The sequence below is a fragment of the Oncorhynchus mykiss genome, chromosome 8 (genome assembly GCF_013265735.2).
Source record: "Oncorhynchus mykiss isolate Arlee chromosome 8, USDA_OmykA_1.1, whole genome shotgun sequence".
Taxonomy (NCBI): Eukaryota; Metazoa; Chordata; class Actinopteri; order Salmoniformes; family Salmonidae; genus Oncorhynchus; species Oncorhynchus mykiss.
The window spans coordinates 40,084,766-40,103,243 of NC_048572.1; the positions used below are offsets into that span (position 1 = coordinate 40,084,766).

The 18,478-nt window shown below is 42.9% G+C and overlaps 1 protein-coding gene across 1 annotated transcript in view; it reads left to right on the plus strand.

The window, feature by feature from the left end:
* The window catches only part of LOC110529903 (methyltransferase-like protein 24), a 94,595-nt gene that overhangs the window by 50,834 nt on the left and 25,283 nt on the right, over positions 1-18,478 (plus strand). Inside the window, exon 2 of the mRNA XM_021612557.2 lies at positions 7,303-7,401. Coding sequence (XP_021468232.1) covers positions 7,303-7,401 — 99 coding nt within the window. The remainder of the gene's footprint in view (positions 1-7,302; positions 7,402-18,478) is intronic.

An 18,478-nucleotide genomic window follows, 5' to 3' on the forward strand; every position in this document is an offset into this window, starting at 1 on the left:
GCAGCGATCGGTTGAAGAGGATACATTTAGTTTTACTTGTATTTAAGAGCAATTGGAGGTCACTGGCATTGGAGCTCGTCTGGAGGGTTGTTAACACAGAGTCCAAAGAAGGGCCATAAGTATACAGAATGGTGTCGTCTGCGTAGAGGTGGATCAGAGACTCACCAGCAGCAAGAGTGACAACATTGATGTATACAGAGAAGAGAGTCTGTCCAAGAATTAAACCCTGTGGCACCCCCATAGAGACTGCCAGAGGCCCGGACAACAGGCCCTCCGATTTGACACACTGAACTCTATCAGAGAAGTAGTTGGTGAACCAGGTGAGGCAATAATTTCTGAAACCAAGGCGATCGAGTCTGCCGATGAGGATGTGGTGATTGACCAGCTCTGAAACCAGATTGCATAGCGGAGAAGGTATGGTGGGATTCGAAATGGTCGGTAATCTGTTTGTTGACTTGGCTTTCGAAGACCTTAGAAAGGCAGGGTAGGATAGATATAGGTCTGTAGCAGTTTGGGTCAAGAGTGTCCCCCCCCTTTGAAGAGGGGGATGACCGCAGCTGCTTTCCAATCTTTGGGAATCTCAGACGACACGAAAGAGAGGTTGAACAGGCTAGTAATAGGGGTTGCAACAATTTCGGCAGATTTTTTTTGAAAGAAAGGGTACAGATTGTCTAGGCCGGCTGATTTAACTCCTCATAATGTTGAAAATACTCATCCTGGGTTAAAATAAGTCAACACTGTTATTTTTACACACTCTTTTCTACTGTGTACTTTTGATCCAAGGCTCTGGTTAACAATTTACAGCAAATTTGCCAGTGTGACCTAGTATGGATTTTTCAGTGGAACATTTCTACTGTCGATTCAGAATTTTTTAAATAGTTGTTTTGGGGGTAGATGAGATTGATTCAGGAGTTAAAAGAACTCTTTATTAGTAAAATTAACAATCGGTGGTGTAAAATAATCCCAGTGTTGGTGTTAATAACCAGTGTTGAGAGTGTGATTGTGTCAGTTTTACTCTGTGGAGAGTAAAACATTGGATTGATTTTAATATGTGTTTTATAATATATGCTATTTAGTAGACGCGTTCATCCAAAGCTACATACAGTCATGCGTACATACTGTAAATTTTAAGTATGAGTGGTCCAGAGATTCAAACCCACTATCCTGGCTTACAACTGAACTACACAGGACGATTTTTGCATGTACATTGATTGATTGATCTTATGCATGATAATGGTACCGGAGGGGATGGCTGCCGTTTTATGTGCTCCTAACCAACTGTGCTATTGTGTTAGTTTTTTTTGTGTTGTTTGTAACTTGTTTTTTAAAAACGTTTTTGTACATAATGTTGCTGCTTCCGTCTCTTATGACTGAAAATAACTTCTAGACATCAGAACATCAATTACTCATCTCGACGTGGACAAAGATTTTTTCTTTACGAGTCCGACACAAAGTACATACTGCTTTCTCAGGAACGTCATTTGCGTGAAGAAAAGACGGAGAAAAAGGTGGCGGAGGTTGGGATACCTTCTGAGAATTCGTAGGCGATTGGCCAACGAGCAATCATTGGAAAACAAAATGGATGATCAAGATTATCCTACCAACGGGACATTAAAAACTGTAATAATCGTATTTTTCATAGAGTCGTGGTTGAACGATGACACGGATAATATAGAGTTGGCGGGATTTTCCATGCTTCGGCAGGACAGAGAAGAAACGTCTGGTAAGACGAGTGTCTATTTGTCAATAACAGCTGGTGCAGGATGTCTAACATTAAAAAAGTATTGAGGTATTGCTCGCCTGAGGTAGAATACCTTACGATAAGCTGTAGACCACACTATCTACCAACATCATCTATATTATTTGTAGCCATCTATTTACCACCACAAACCGATGTTGGCACTAAGACTGCACTCAAACAGCTGTAAGCAAGCATGAAAATGCTCATCCAGAAGCGGCGTTCCTAGTGACCGGGGAATTTAATGTAGGCAAACTTAAATCTATTTTACCTCATTTCTACCAGCCTGTCACACTTGCAACCAGAGGGGGAAAAAACTCGAGACCATCTTACCTCTACACACAGAGAAGCGTACAAAGCTCTCCCTCACCCTCCATTTGGCAAATCTGGCCATAATTATATCCTCCTGATTCCTGCTTACAAGCAAAAACGAAAGCAGGAAGTACCAGTGACTCTCTCAATACAGAAGTGGTCAGATGCTACGTTACATGACTTTTTCCTAGCATAGACTAGAATATGTTCTGAGATTCATCCAATGGCATTGAGCAGTATACCACAGTCATCGGCTTCATCAGTAAGTGCATTGACAATGTCGTCCCAACAGTGACCACACATACATATCCCAACCAGAAGCCGTGGATTACAGGCAACATCCGCATCAAACTTAAGGCTGAGCTGCCGCTTTCAAGGAGCGGAACACTAATCCGGACGCTTATAAGAAATTCTGCAAAGCCCTCAGACAAACCATCAAACAGGCAAAGCGTCAATACAGGATTAAGATTGAATCCTACCACACCAGCTCTGACGCTCGTCGGATGTGGCAGGGCTTGAAAACTATTACGGACTACAAAGGGAAACCCAGCCGCCAGCTGCCCAGTGACGCAAGCCTACCAGATGAGCTAAATGCCTTTTATGCTTGCTTCGAGGCAAGCAACACTGAAGCATGCATGAGAGCACCAGCTGTTCCGGATGACTGTGTGATAACGCTCTTGGTAGCCGATGTGAGCAAGACCTTTTAAACAGGTTCACAAAGCCGCGTGGCCAAAGCCGTGTGGCCAGACGGATTACCAGGACGTGTACTCAAAGCACTGACATTTTCATCCTCTTGCTGACCAAGTCTGTAATACCTTCATTTTTCAAGCAGACCACCAAAGAAGCGAAGGTAACCTGCCTAAATGATTACCGCCCGTGGAACTCAAGTAGGTAGCCATGAAGTGCTTTGAAAGGCTGGTCATGGCTCACATCAACACCATCATCCCGAATACCCTAGACCCACTCCAATTCGCATGCCACCCAATATATCCACAGATGACGCAATCTCTATCGCACTCCACACCGCCCTTTCCCAATTGGACAAAAGGAACAACATGTGAGAATGCTGTTCATTGGCTACAGCTTAGCGTTCAACACCATAGTGCCCAGAAAGCGCATCACTAAGCTAAGGACGCTGGGACTAAACACCTCCCTCTGCAACTGAATCCTGGACTTCCTGACGGGCCATCCCCAGATGGTAAGGGTAGGCAACAACATGTCTGCCCCACTGATCCTCAACACTGGGGCCCCTGGGGTGTGTGCTTAGTCCCCTCCTGTACTCCCTGTTCACCCACGACTGCGTGGCCAAACACAACTCCAGCACCGCCATTAAGTTTGCTGACATCACAACAGTGGTTGGTCTGATCACAGACAATGATGAGACAGCCTGGCAGTGTGGCCAACAACCTCTCCCTCAGTGTAAGCAAGACAAAGGCGCTGATTGTGAACTACAGAAAAAGGAGAGCTGAACCAGCCCCTATTAACATCAACAGGGCTGTAGTGGTGCGGGTCGAGAGTTTCAAGTTCCTTGGTGTCCACTTCACCAACAAACTATCATGGTCCAAACACACCAACACCTTTTCCCCCTCAGGAGACGGAAAACGTTCTACAACTGCACCATCGAGATCATCCTGACTGGTTGCATCACCGCCTGGTCAGGCAACTGCTCGGCATCTGATCGTAAGGTGCTACAGAGGGTAGTGCGTACGGCCGAGTACATCACAGAGGCCAAGCTTCCTGCCATCCAGGACCTACTGTACATTGATACCCCCCACCTCCATTTGTTTTTTACACTGCTGCTACTCACTGTTTATTATCTATGCATAGTCACTTCACCCCTACCAATGTACAAATTACCTTGACTAACCTGTCCACCACACATTGACTCTGTATCGGTACCACCTGTATATAGTCTCGTTATTGTTATTGTAACTTGTTTTGACCCAGAAAAGTTTGGTGACCACTGTTCTAGAGTTTTCCCTGTTAACACTATCAATGTTTCCCTTTACTGTACTTGTATTTATTAGGGATCCCCATTAGCTGCTGCTAAAGCAGCTACTCTAAATGGGGTCCAAACACATTAAAGCACTTACATTACACTCAGTGGCAAGAAAAAGGATGCAAACCCATTGGAAATACCTGGATTTTGCATAAATTGGTCATCAAATTTGATGTGATCTTCAATCTGAAGCTGGAAGCTATTAGGGATCCCCATTAGCTGCTGCTAAAGCAGCTACTCTAAATGGGGTCCAAACACATTAAAGCACTTACATTACATTCAGTGGCAAGAAAAAGGATGCGAACCCATTGGAAATACCTGGATTTTGCATAAATTGGTCATCAAATTTGATGTGATCTTCAATCTGAAGCTGGAAGCTTAGATCCTCCAAAACACAATCCAACAAAGCTGCACTGCTTCTGGACACAATGCCCACTTAACCCAGAAGCCAACCGCACCAATGTGTCAGAGGATACACTGTAGACCTGACGACCATGTCAGTGTGCACTGCACCCAGCCCACCACAGGTGTCACTAGTGCACAATGGAACAAGGACATCCCTGCTGGCCAAACCCTCGCCTAACCCAAACGACTCTGGGCCAATTGTGTGCCACCCCATGGGTCTCCCGGTTGCGGCCGGCTGCAAAAGAGCCTGGATTCAAACCAGGATCTCTAGTGGCACAGCTAGCACTACGACTTTACGTTAGCTGTAGTTGGCTAGCTAGCAAGCAAGTGATGAGAATATTGCCAGCCAGTATGGCAATGGAACATTTAGAACGAACGACTGGGTCACGTGGATAGATACAGAACAAAAAGACTGAACAATTGTGTTGTGTCTCTGGCAACCGAACCGATAGAACGAACAACCAGTCGGCTTGGGCAGCAACCCTAGATTTGTGTCGGGACTATATCTTGTGGAAGGATGAAATAGTATGAATACATTCATCAAAATAAAAACATTTATGAAAATATGTCAATCATTATTTTAATATATTGGTAACCCGTTGTACAAAAGTGATAATGCCCTCGAAGCCGATGTTTGAAAGATATATTGGCACGATTTGCTAACAACACCCGTGCCAATATATCCTCCAAACAAAGGCATCTCGGGTATTATCACATAGACATTGAACACCACACAATGGCTGCTACTGTAGGAGGAATGATAGAACAGCTTTTTCCATATTCAAAATGTTATGGGATGCATTTTCTCCATAGTTTTTTATAGTAGCCCACTCTGGTAGGCCTACATTATATTCAAATAGCCACAATTAAACTGTAATTTAAAGCGGGTACAGCGTCTGTGTTTACAGTAAACGTGTGCTGGAAATTTCACAGAATGTTCAGGTTTGAGCTCAGCAGACCTGAAATGTATTCAATGCTGAAATAAATTTGAGGTAACATTGCTTATGTATAGTTAATGTATTGTTCTAAAGAGTTACGTTTTAATGATAACATTCACCTCCAGTAGGAACTCACATGGTCCACAGGACTGAAAATGAACTAATTAAACATCCAAGTCTCTGTCACTATAATAAATAGGAAGAGGAAGAGAGAGGCCCAACTCAGCAGAAAATCTGTCTTGCTCCAGCAGGTGCATTTTTTTTTTGTTGAGTTTTTGTATGGCGGTCAATGAGAAAGTTTCACATTTTGTCAACAAAACATTTATGGTTTATTTTCTACATGCAGATTTTTTGACCGAATATATGTTTTGTAATGCTTAAGTTGTTACGAATGTACTGACACGTGACATCCCGACAAAACCCCTTTTTATATTGGAGTTGTCTCGAGATGTGCCATGCATATGCATAGCCGAGGCTAGTAGCATAGTGTCTCCCTCCATTGAATACAGGCAGTTAACGTGAACAACCCTCATCGAATATTCAAAAAAGAATTACAACAATATATCCATAATATTTGCTAAAATTCACTCGAAAAGGCAAAGCACACTGGGAAATTAAATTGGAGGCTTAGTGGGGGACGTGGCTTTCAATTTGTTGTTTTTGGCCACGTGTGAGTGCAAGTGTTGTAACAGTTGAAGTGGTCTATGGTTATGTTATAAAACATTATGAGCATGTCAGCTGCCAGTCCTGAAGTCTTTGTAAATGTTTATGTAAGACCATAAGGCATTACAGACTTGTAAATATAATTGAAATCCAAAATGAGCGACACAGACATTTTTGTGTAATGGTTAAAAATCCTGTATGATGTGTTATTGCATCAGTACTAAGCACAGTGCTAATTTAACACTACCATGAACTACTGTAGGACAAATAACAGTACACTGTGCACAGTTACAACACATGAAAATACATACACACTGTTAATATTGTCCACATGAAAACACAGAAGGGGAACACAGACACATGCCAACATGATCCAGTTATCATCATTCTATAATTGTAGTGCAAACAGAACCACACCATGGAACATACTCCTCCAGTTGTCTAGTTGGCCAAAATGGAGATAGATTGCTGGAACACAGCACATTGCTATTATTCTCTCTCTCTCTCTCTCTCTCTCTCTCTCTCTCTCTCTCTCTCTCTGCTGTAATCACAAACAGACACATTCCTGTGATGATGAATGAGGTCACTGAGCCTAGGCCTGTAAAGCAGCCAGGAACAACAGGAATGTGACACAGAAACCCTCCTGTAGAGGGGTATGTACTGGGACAGAAACAGAAACACGTTTCCAGTCTCACAGTTGGGTGGATACTGTAGCACGACACAAGGTTTGGCATTAATGTAACTTTATGACAGAGGGCGGATTTGATTATGCTGAGCAGTGGAGCACCGGTCTGTGGCCCGTAACGGGAATGGGCAAAAGCGGTGAGAGAGGAGCATCCGTCTCAAATCAGTAATCTGTGCCGCATGGTCATGTTGTCAACAAAGCAGCACGGTAATTTTTAGAAAACCATACAAAATCTCTTTTCCATTAAATATATGTTTGAATTTTCTAACTTGTTAGAGGCATTACAAAATGTATTTTGTACGTGAAAACACAGAATCATACTCATTACAACTTGTGGTTAATTATGTCACATTTGTTCTCACCGTGGGCTTTGAACAGGGACCTGGCTCATGTCTGGGAGGCAGCACGGTTTCGAAACGAAAGCAATCATCTTTCACCTAGTGCAAAACACGCCTACCCAGGAGCCAGGGCCAGATTAATCTAATCCCCTCAGTCATTTTTAGGATTCCACACTGATAGTAACACTGATGCTGATTGGCTGTCTCCCTGTTGCTTTTTCCAGTCTCCCAGGTGGCATATAGAGCTCGAGCCGTGGGCCAGTGACAACCACTCCCTGGAGGAAGAAGCTAGGAGGTTCCTTCACTACATCACTACACCACAGGTGGGTCACACTCATTTAATGGTTGTATCCAAATTGGCACCCTATTCCCTATATCTAGGGGGCAAAGGTCCGGATGGATATTGTCATTTATCAGCGTAGTAACAAACCCTCACCTCACGACCCATGCGAGTCTGGTAGAAAATGAACAGTCAATCATGTGTTCAATGACATTTTATGATATTTAGATGAAATCAGATCAAAGTATGATGACCAAAGTATGAAAATGTACTGTTGCTTCTACAATTATAACGTTTGATCATAAAGTTACTGGTCACCTCCCCCCGTGTCAAACACTTGGATTCAGGAAGCTGGATTTTGCAGCTATGCAACTTTTCAGGGAAGTCAGGAACCAATATACACAGTCAGTTAGGAAAGCTAAGGCTAGCTTTTTCAAACAGAAATTTGCATCCTGTAGCACTAATTCCAAACAGCTTTGGAACACTGTAAAGTCCATGGAGTATAAGAGCACATCATCCCAGCTGCCCACTGCTCTGAGGCTAGGAAACACTGTCACCACCGATAAATCTACGATAATCGATCATTTCAATTAGCATTTTTCTACGGCTGGCCATGCTTTCCACCTGGCTACCCTTACCCCGACCAACAGCTCTGCACTCCCCGCAGAAACTTGCCCAAGCCCCCCCCCGCTTCTCCTTCACCCAAATCCAGACAGTTTATGTTCTGAAAGAGCTGCAAAATCTGGATCCCTACAAATCAGCTGGGCGAAACAATCTGGATCATCTCTTTCTAAAATTATACACCAAAATTGTTACTAGCCTGTTCAGCCTCAGATCCCCAAAGATTGGAAAGCTGCCGCGGTCATCTTCCTCTTCAAAGGGGGAGACACTCTAGACCCAAACTGTTATAGACCTATGTATATCCATCCCCTGCCTTTCTAAAATCTTTGAAAGCCAAGTTAACAAACAGATCACCGAACATTTAGAATCCCACCATACCTTCTCCACTATGCAATCTGGTTTCCGAGCTGGTCATGGGTACACCTCAGCCACGCTCAAGGTCCTTAACGATATCATAACTGCCATCAATAAAAGACAGTACTGTGCAGCCGTTTTCATCGACCTGGCCAAGGCTTTCGACTCTGTAAATCACCGCATTCTTAACGGCAGACTCAATAGCGTTGGAATAGTAACCGAAAGGTTGCAAGATCGAATCCCCAAGCTGAGGTAAAAACCTGTCGTTCTGCCCCTGAACAAGGCAGTTAACCCACTGTTCCTGGGCCGTCATTGAAAATAAGAATTTGTTCTTAACTGACTTGCCTAGTTAAATCAAGGTAAAAATAACTAAAATAGCCTTGGTTTCTCAAATGACTGCCTCTCCTGGTTCACCAACTACTTCTCAGATAGAGTTCAGTGTGTCAAATCGGAGGGCCTGTTGTCCGGACCTCTGGCAGTCTCTATCGGGGAGCCACAGGGTTCAATTCTCGGGCAGACTCTTTTCTCTGTATATATCACAGATGTCGATCTTGCTACTGGTGACTCTCTGATCCACCTCTACGCAGACAACACCATTCTGTATACATCTGGCCATTCTTTGGACACTGTGTTAACAAACCTCCAAACAAGCTTCAATGCCATACAACACTCCTTCCGTGGCCTTCAACTGCTTTTAAATGCTAGCTAAACTAAATGCATGCCCTTCAGCCGATTGCTGGCCACACCCGCCCGCCCGACTAGCATCGCTACTCTGGACGGTTCTGACTTAGAATATGTTGACAACTACAAATACCTAGGTGTCTGGTTAGACTGTAAACTCTCCTTCCAGACTCACATTAAGCATCTCCAATCCAAAATTAAATCTAGAATTGGCTTCCTATTTCGCAACAAAGTCTACTTCACTCATGCTGCCAAATATACCCTCGTAAAACGTACTATCCTACCGATCCTTGACTTCGGCCATGTCATTTACAAAACATCCTCCAACACTATACTCAGCAAATTGGATGTAGTCCATCACAGTGCCATCTGTTTTGTCACCAAAGCCCCATGTACTACCCACCACTGTGACCTGTATGCTCTCTTTGGCTGGCCCTCGCTACATATCAAATCAAATCGAATTTAGTTATATAGCCCTGATATCAGCTGATATCTCAAAGTGCTGTACAGAAACCCAGCCTAAAACCCTAAACAGTAAGCAATGCAGGTGTAGAAGCACAGTGACTAGGAAAAACTCCCTACAAAGGACAAAACTTAGGAAGAAACATAGAGAGGAACCAGGCTATGAGGGGTGGCCAGTCCTCTTCTGGCTGTGCCGGGTGGAGATTATAACAGAACATGGCCAAGATGTTCAAATGTTCATAAATGACCAGCATGGTCAAATAATAGTACTCACAGTGGTTGTTGAGGGTGCAACAGGTCAGCATGGCCAGGTGGACTGGGGACAGTAAGAAGTCATCATGCCAGGTAGTCCTGAGGCATGGTCCTAGGGCTCAGGTCCTACGAGAGAGAGAAAGAAAGAAAGAAAGAGCATACTTAAATTCACACAGGACACCGGATAAGACAGGAGAAATACTCCAGATATAACAGACTAATCCTAGCCCCCCGACACATAAACTACTGCAGCATAAATACTGGAGGCTGAGACAGGAGGGGTCAGGAGACACTATGGCCCCATCTGATGATACCCCCGGACAGGGCCAAACAGGCAGGATATAACCCCACCCACTTTGCCAAAGCACAGCCCCCACACCACTAGAGGGATATCTTCAACCACCAACTTACCATCCTGAGACAAGGCCGAGTATAGCCCACAAAGATCTCCGCCACGGCACAACCCAAGGGGTGTGCCAACCCAGACAGGAGGACCACGTCAGTGACTCAACCCACTCAAGTGACGCACCCCTCCTAGGGACGGCATGGAAGATATTCATCGCCAAACCCACTGGCTCCAGGTCATCTATAAGTCTTTGGTAGGTAGAGCCCCGCCTTGTCTCAGATCACCCATAGCACGCACTCCAGCAGGTATATTTCACTGGTCATCCCCAATGCCAACACCTCCTTTGGCTGCCTTTCCTTACAGTTCTCTGCTGCCAATGACTGGAACAAATTGCAAAAATCACTGAAGCTGGAGACTTATATCTCCCTCTACAACTTTAAGCATCAGCTGTCAGAGCAGCTTACCGATCACTGTATCTGTAAATAGCACACCCAACTACCTCATCCCCATATTGTTATTTTTAGATATCTTCACATCTATCAATCCAGTGTTCATGCTAAATTGTAATTATTTCACCTCTATTGCGTAATCATTGCCTTACCTCCCTAATCTTACTACATTTGCACACATTGTACATAGTTTTTTCTACTGTAAGTTTGTTTATCCCAAGTGTAACTCTGTGTCGTTGTTTTTGTTGCACTGCTTTGCTTTATTTTGGCCAGGTCACAGTTGTAAATGAAAACTTGTTCTCAACTGGCATACCTGGTCAAATAAAGGTGACATTTTTATTTTTATAATAATTTGGTGACATCACCGTTATTTAATTTTAATACACCAACGGTAACATGATATTCTCTTACCTAATTGAAATAAGTACCGCCTTGTAACCAAGATCGGAGAAGACGTGTTTGCAGAGGAGTGTGGTTTATATAGCTAGATAACTATTCTATTGGTGCCAAGATTTGACTGTAGGGTGTCAGCAATATTTTAAAAAGTTTACCGTTATTCATCTATGACAAAGATGTGTTTCCCATTTCTTCTGTGTTTGGTGTATGTTTGGGCGCTATCCAGAGCTCCATACCTTCCTACAGTGCCTGTGCTATCCCTTGATACACGGTATTACTGGTAGTGCACACAAGGGAGGCTACTTTTTTTTGTTACATAGAAAAGCCCAAAAAACTTCACTTACCAAAACGCTAACAAAATGCTAACAAGTACTCAGCATCCCCATAGCGGATGCTAGATAAATGCTCATGAGCACATGGAAACATTTACTACTAAGATAGACAACACAGCTCGTAAAGTTATGCAAGTATCTCAAAACGCAGTTTGCAGCATGCACAAAACAAATATTAGACAGCAGGGATCCTAATTCCAGGAGAGGATCACGCAATCTAAAGTTAGACACTTAGATAACGTTTGGAAGTTTGCAAAACCCAGCTGGAGAGAATTTATTTGGCACATCTTAGATAGTCAACGTAATACTTACAAGATATATAGCTGCCAAACATTTGTAGTGAATTTCCATGAAACTTGATCACCTCACTTAAGTTGCACTGCATGTGTGACTCAACCCAAGAAACTCCCATTTTCCTTGTTGTGCTTTTTTGGAAACAAACACGTGACTGACTCAAACAGCTGTTTTGGGAAACTATATCGTACCGGTAAGCTTTATAATAAAAAAATCGAACAGGCGAAATAATGAACTGCAATCTGTTTTATCTATTACCTAGCGCACAAGTTGACTGCAGGTATTATTTCAAATGTACAAATATAGCCACACGAGCAGTGTAACAGTCTAAGGCACAACATTGCAGTGCTTGAGGCGTCACTACAGACCCAGGTTTGATCCCAGGCTGTGTCACCAGCAAAGCACCTCCACACTTCCTCCTCCCATGCTTTACGGTGGGAAATACACATGTGTAGGTCATCCGTTCACTGACACCGCATCACAAGGCGGTTGGAACCAAAAATCTCCAATTTGGACTCCCGAGCAAAGGACATATTTCAACTTGTCTAATGTCCATTGCTTGTGTTTCTTGGCAACAAGCAAGTCTCTTCTATTATTGGTGGTTTTGGTAGTGGTTTCTTTGCAGCAGGTTGACCATGAAGGCCTGATTCACACAGTGTCCTCTGAACAGTTGATGTTGAGATGTGTCTGTTACTTGGACTCTGTGAAGGTACAGTGCCTTGCAAAAGTATTCGGCCCCCTTGAACTTTGCGACCTTTTGCCACATTTCAGGCTTCAAACATAAAGATATAAAACTGTATTTTTTTGTGAAGAATCAACAACAAGTGGGACACAATCATGAAGTGGAACGACATTTATTGGATATTTCAAACTTTTGTAACAAATCAAAAATTTAAAAATTGGGAGTGCAAAATTATTCAGCCCCTTTACTTTCAGTGCAGCAAATGATCTCCAGAAGTTCAGTGAGGATTTCTGAATGATCCAATGTTGACCTAAATGACTAATGATGATAAATACAATCCACCTGTGTGTAATCAAGTCTCCGTATAAATGCACCTGCACTGTGATAGTCTCAGACGTCCGTCAAAAGCGCAGAGAGCATCATGAAGAACAAGGAACACACCAGGCAGGTCCGAGATACTGTTGTGAAGAAGTTTAAAGCCGGAGTTGGATACAAAAAGATTTCCCAAGCTTTAAACATCCCAAGGAGCACTGTGCAAGCGATAATATTGAAATGGAAGGAGTATCAGACCACTGCAAATCTACCAAGACCTGGCCGTCCCTCTAAACTTTCAGCTCATACAAGATCAGAGATGCAGCCAAGAGGCCCATGATCACTCTGGATGAACTGCAGAGATCTACAGCTGAGGTGGGAGACTCTGTCCATAGGACAACAATCAGTCGTATATTGCACAAATCTGGCCTTTATGGAAGAGTGGCAAGAAAGCAATTTCTTAAAGATATCCATAAAAAGTGTCGTTTAAAGTTTGCCACAAGCCACCTGGGAGACACACCAAACATGTGGAAGAAGGTGCTCTGGTCAGATGAAACCAAAATTGAACTTTTTGGCAACAATGCAAAATGTTATGTTTGGCGTAAAAGCAACACAGCTGAACACACCATCCCCACTGTCAAACATGGTGGTGGCAGCATCATGGTTTGGGCCTGCTTTTCTTCAGTAGGGACAGGGAAGATGGTTAAAATTGATGGGAAGATGGATGGAGCCAAATACAGGACCATTCTGGAAGAAAACCTGATGGAGTCTGCAAAAGACCTGAGACTGGGACGGAGATTTGCCTTCCAACAAGACAATGATCCAAAACATAAAGCAAAATCTACAATGGAATGGTTCAAAAATAAACATATCCAGGTGTTAGAATGGCCAAGTCAAAGTCCAGACCTGAATCCAATCGAGAATCTGTGGAAAGAACTGAAAACTGCTGTTCACAAATGCTCTCCATCCAACCTCACTGAGCTCGAGCTGTTTTGCAAGGAGGAATAGGAAAAAATGTCAGTCTCTCGATGTGCAAAACTGATAGAGACATACCCCAAGCGACTTACAGCTGTAATCGCAGCAAAAGGTGGCGCTACAAAGTATTAACTTAAGGGGGCTGAATAATTTTGCACGCCCAATTTTTCGGTTTTTGATTTGTTAAAAAAGTTTGAAATATCCAATAAATGTCGTTCCACTTCATGATTGTGTCCCACTTGTTGTTGATTCTTCACAAAAAAATACAGTTTTATATCTTTATGTTTGAAGCCTGAAATGTGGCAAAAGGTCGCAAAGTTCAAGGGGGCCGAATACTTTCGCAAGGCACTGTATTTATTTGGGTTGCAATTTCTGTGGCTGGTAACTCTAATGAACTTATCCTTTGCAGCAGAGGTAACTCTGGGTCTTCCATTCCTGTGGCAGTCCTCATGAGAGCCAGTTTCATCATAGAGCTTGATGGTTTTGGCGACTGCACTTGAAGAAACTTTAAAGTTCTTGAAATATTCCATAATGACTGACCTCCGTGTCTTAAAGTAATGATGGACTGTCTGTTTGCTTATTTGAGCTGTTCTTGCCAAAATATGGACTTGGTCTTTTACCAAATAGGGCTGTATACCCCCCTACTTTGTCACAACACAACTGATTGCCTCAAAAGCATTTAAGAAGGAAAGAAATTACACAAATTAACTTTTAAACATGAAACTATTTGTGAGAAGATAAAATGTGATTTTAACTTCTAAATGAGAAAATTGTTTCATAAGTTAACTTATGCTCAATCAGTTACACCATCCATGGGAGCACAGACATTGGTTAGAAGGATGAAACACACCCCTTCTCCTACCCAGTACAAAAGCCCCCTAACGATCATGAACATTTAGTTCCAGAAATGTGAGGACTGCTGTCCTAAGGTTTAGAAGGGCGAATTTCAATGTGGAGGTGACGATCACCACGCTGGAATGGTACATTTCGACTAGATCAGCCAGAATACAGCATGAGCTGGTTATGGCAACTCCTAGATGTTGAGTTATCAGCTGCAGCTGTAAACGTACGTGGCCTAGAAAAGGACAGACAATCTCCTAAGAACGACAGGGTACTTCAACGTTTCCGCTCCACAACACTACGACCAGAAAGATTCTTCAAAGGACATTGGCGATGTCTGCTGGGCAAACCAGTCTTCCATCTTCGATCCATCTATCGAAGTGCAGCTCAGAGTAAATATATATCTTGCATTTTCCATTTCCCGAATGGCCGCTTATTATAATGCATACGATTCTGTATTTACGGTAGCATAGCTTCTCAATGTCCAATAGAGACCCAATCCCTTTGTCCCTCTGTCTTCCCGCTCTTTCATTCAAACCAAACCCCCATCCTTTGTGTAACCAGCCGTCATATCGGGTTAGCCCACTAGGGGCTTTTCATGACATGATTAGTAATATATGTGTGATCTATCCTGTGTATACAGTGGGGCAAAAAAGTATTTAGTCAGCCACCAATTGTGCAAGTTCTCCCATTTAAAAATATGAGAGAGGCCTGTAATTTTCATCATAGGTACACTTCAACTATGACAGACACAATGAGAAAAGAAAATCCAGAAAATCACAATGTAGGAATTTTAATGAATATATTTGCAAATTATGGTGGAAAATAAGTATTTAGTCACCTACAAACAAGCAAGATTTCTGGCTCTCACAAACCTGTAACTTCTTCTTTAAGAGGCTCCTCTGTCCTCCGCTCGTTACCTGTATTAATGGCACCTGTTTGAACTTGTTATCAGTATAAAAGACACCTGTCCACAACCTCAAACAGTCACACTCCAAACTTCACTATGGCCAAGACCAAAGAGCTGTCAAAGGACACCAGAAACAAAATTGTAGACCTGCACCAGGCTGGGAAGACTGAATCTGCAATAGGTAAACCGCTTGGTTTGAAGAAATCAACTGTGGGAGCAATTATTAGGAAATGGAAGACATACAAGACCATTGATAATCTCCCTCGATCTGGGGCTCCATGCAAGATCTCACCCCGTAGGGTCAAAATGATCACAAGAACGGTGAGCAAAAATGCCAGAACCACACGGGGGGACCTAGTGAATGACCTGCAGAGAGCTGGGACCAAAGTAACAAAGCCTACCATCAGTAACACACGCCGCCAGGGACTCAAATCCTGCAGTGCCAGACGTGTACCCCTGCTTAAGCCAGTACATTTCCAGGCCCGTCTGAAGTTTCCTAGAGAGCATCCAAAGAACACCATACCTCCTGTGAAGCATGGGGGTGGAAACATGATTTGGGAATGTTTTTCTGCAAAGGGACCAGGATGACTGATCCGTGTAAAGGAAAGAATGAATGGGGCCATGTATCGTGAAATTTTGAGTGAAAACCTCCTTCCATCAGCAAGGGCATTTGAAGATGAAATGTGGCTGGGTCTTTCAGCATGACAATGATCCCCAACACACCGACCGGGCAACGAAGGAGTGGCTTCGTAAGAAGCATTTCAAGGTCCTGGAGTGGCCTAGCCAGTCTCCAGATCTCAACCCCATAGAAAATCTTTGGAGGGAGTTGAAAGTCCGTGTTGCCCAGCAACAGCCCCAAAACATCACTGCTCTAGGGGAGATCTGTATGGAGGAATGGGCCAAAATACCAGCAACAGTGTGCGAAATCCTTGTGAAGACTTACATAAAACGTTTCACCTCTGTCATTGCCAATATAGGATATATAACAAAGTATTGAGATAAACTTTTGTTATTGACCAAATACTTACAGTGCCTTGCGAAAGTATTCGGCCCCCTTGAACTTTGCAACCTTTTGCCACATTTCAGGCTTCAAACATAAAGATATAAAACTGTATTTTTTTGTGAAGAATCAACAACAAGTGGGACACAATCATGAAGTGGAATGACATTTATTGGATATTTCAAACTTTTTTAACAAATCAAAAACTGAAAAATTGGGCGTGCTAAAATATTCAGCCCCTTTACTTTCAGTGCAGCAAACTCTCTCCAGAAGTTCAGTGAGGATCTCTGAATGATCCAATGTTGACCTAAATGACTAATGATGATAAATACAATCCACCTGTGTGTAATTAAGTCTCCGTATAAATGCACCTGCACTGTGATAGTCTCAGAGGTCCGTTAAAAGCGCAGAGAGCATCATGAAGAACAAGGAACACACCAGGCAGGTCCGAGACACTGTTGTGAAGAAGTTTAAGGCCGGATTTGGATACAAAAAGATTTCCCAAGCTTTAAACATCCCAAGGAGCACTGTGCAAGCGATAATATTGAAATGGAAGGAGTATCAGACCACTGCAAATCTACCAAGACCTGGCCGTCCCTCTAAACTTTCAGCTCATACAAGGAGAAGACTGATCAGAGATGCAGCCACGAGGCCCATGATCACTCTGGATGAACTGCAGAGATCTACAGCTGAGGTGGGAGACTCTGTCCATAGGACAACAATCAGTTGTATATTGCACAAATCTGGCCTTTATGGAAGAGTGGCAAGAAGAAAGCCATTTCTTAAGATATCCATAAAAAGTGTAGTTTAAAGTTTGCCACAAGCCACCTGGGAGACACACCAAACATGTGGAAGAAGGTGCTCTGGTCAGATGAAACCAAAATTGAACTTTTTGGCAACAATGCAAAATGTTATGTTTGGCGTAAAAGCAACACAGCTGAACACACCATCCCCACTGTCAAACATGGTGGTGGCAGCATCATGGTTTGGGCCTGCTTTTCTTCAGCAGGGACAGGGAAGATGGTTAAAATTGATGGAAAGATGGATGGAGCCAAAAAACAGGACCATTCTGGAAGAAAACCTGATGGAGTCTGCAAAAGACCTGAGACTGGGATGGAGATTTGTCTTCCAACAAGACAATGATCCAAAACATAAAGCAAAATCTACAATGGAATGGTTCAAAAATAAACATATCCAGGTGTTAGAATGGCCAAGTCAAAGTCCAGACCTGAATCCAATCGAGAATCTGTGGAAAGAACTGAAAACTGCTGTTCACAAATGCTCTCCATCCAACCTCACTGAGCTCGAGCTGTTTTGCAAGGATTAATGGGAAAAAATTTCAGTCTCTCGATGTGTAAAACTGATAGAGACATACCCCAAGCGACTTACAGCTGTAATCGCAGCAAAAGGTGGCGCTACAAAGTATTAACTTAAAGGGGCTGAATAATTTTGCACGCCCAATCTTTCAGTTTTTGATTTGTTAAAAAAGTTTGAAATATCCAATAAATGTAGTTCCACTTCATGATTGTGTCCCACTTGTTGTTGATTCTTCACAAAAAAATAACGTTTTATATCTTTATGTTTTAAGCCTGAAATGTGGCAAAAGGTCGCAAAGTTCAAGGGGGCCGAATACTTTCGCAAGGCACTGTATTTTCCACCACCATTTGCAAATAAATTCATTCAAAATCCTACAATGTGATTTTCTGGATTTTTTTTCTCATTTTGTCTGTCATAGTTGAAGTGTACCTATGATGAAAATTACAGGCCTCTCTCATCTTTTTAAGTGGGAGAACTTGCACAATTGGTAGCTGACTAAATACTTTTTTGCCCCATTGAGTTGAGTTTTTACCAAAAAGTTCTATTTAGGTTTCATCTGACCATATGACATTCTCCCAATCTTCTTCTGGATCATCCAAATGCTCTCTAGCGAACTTCAGACAGGCCTGGACATGTACTGGCACTGCAGGATTTGAGTCCCTGGCGGCTTAGTGTGTTACTGATGGTAAGCTTTGTTACTTTGGTCCCAGCTCTCTGCAGGTCATTCACTAGGTTCCTCCGTGTGGTTCTGGCATTTTTGCTCGCCGTTCTTGTGATCATTTTGACCCCACGGGGTGAGATCTTGTGTGGAGCCCCAGATCGAGGGAGATTATCAGTGGTCTTGTATGTCTTCCATTTCCTAATAATTGCTCCCACAGTTGATTTCTTCAAACCAAG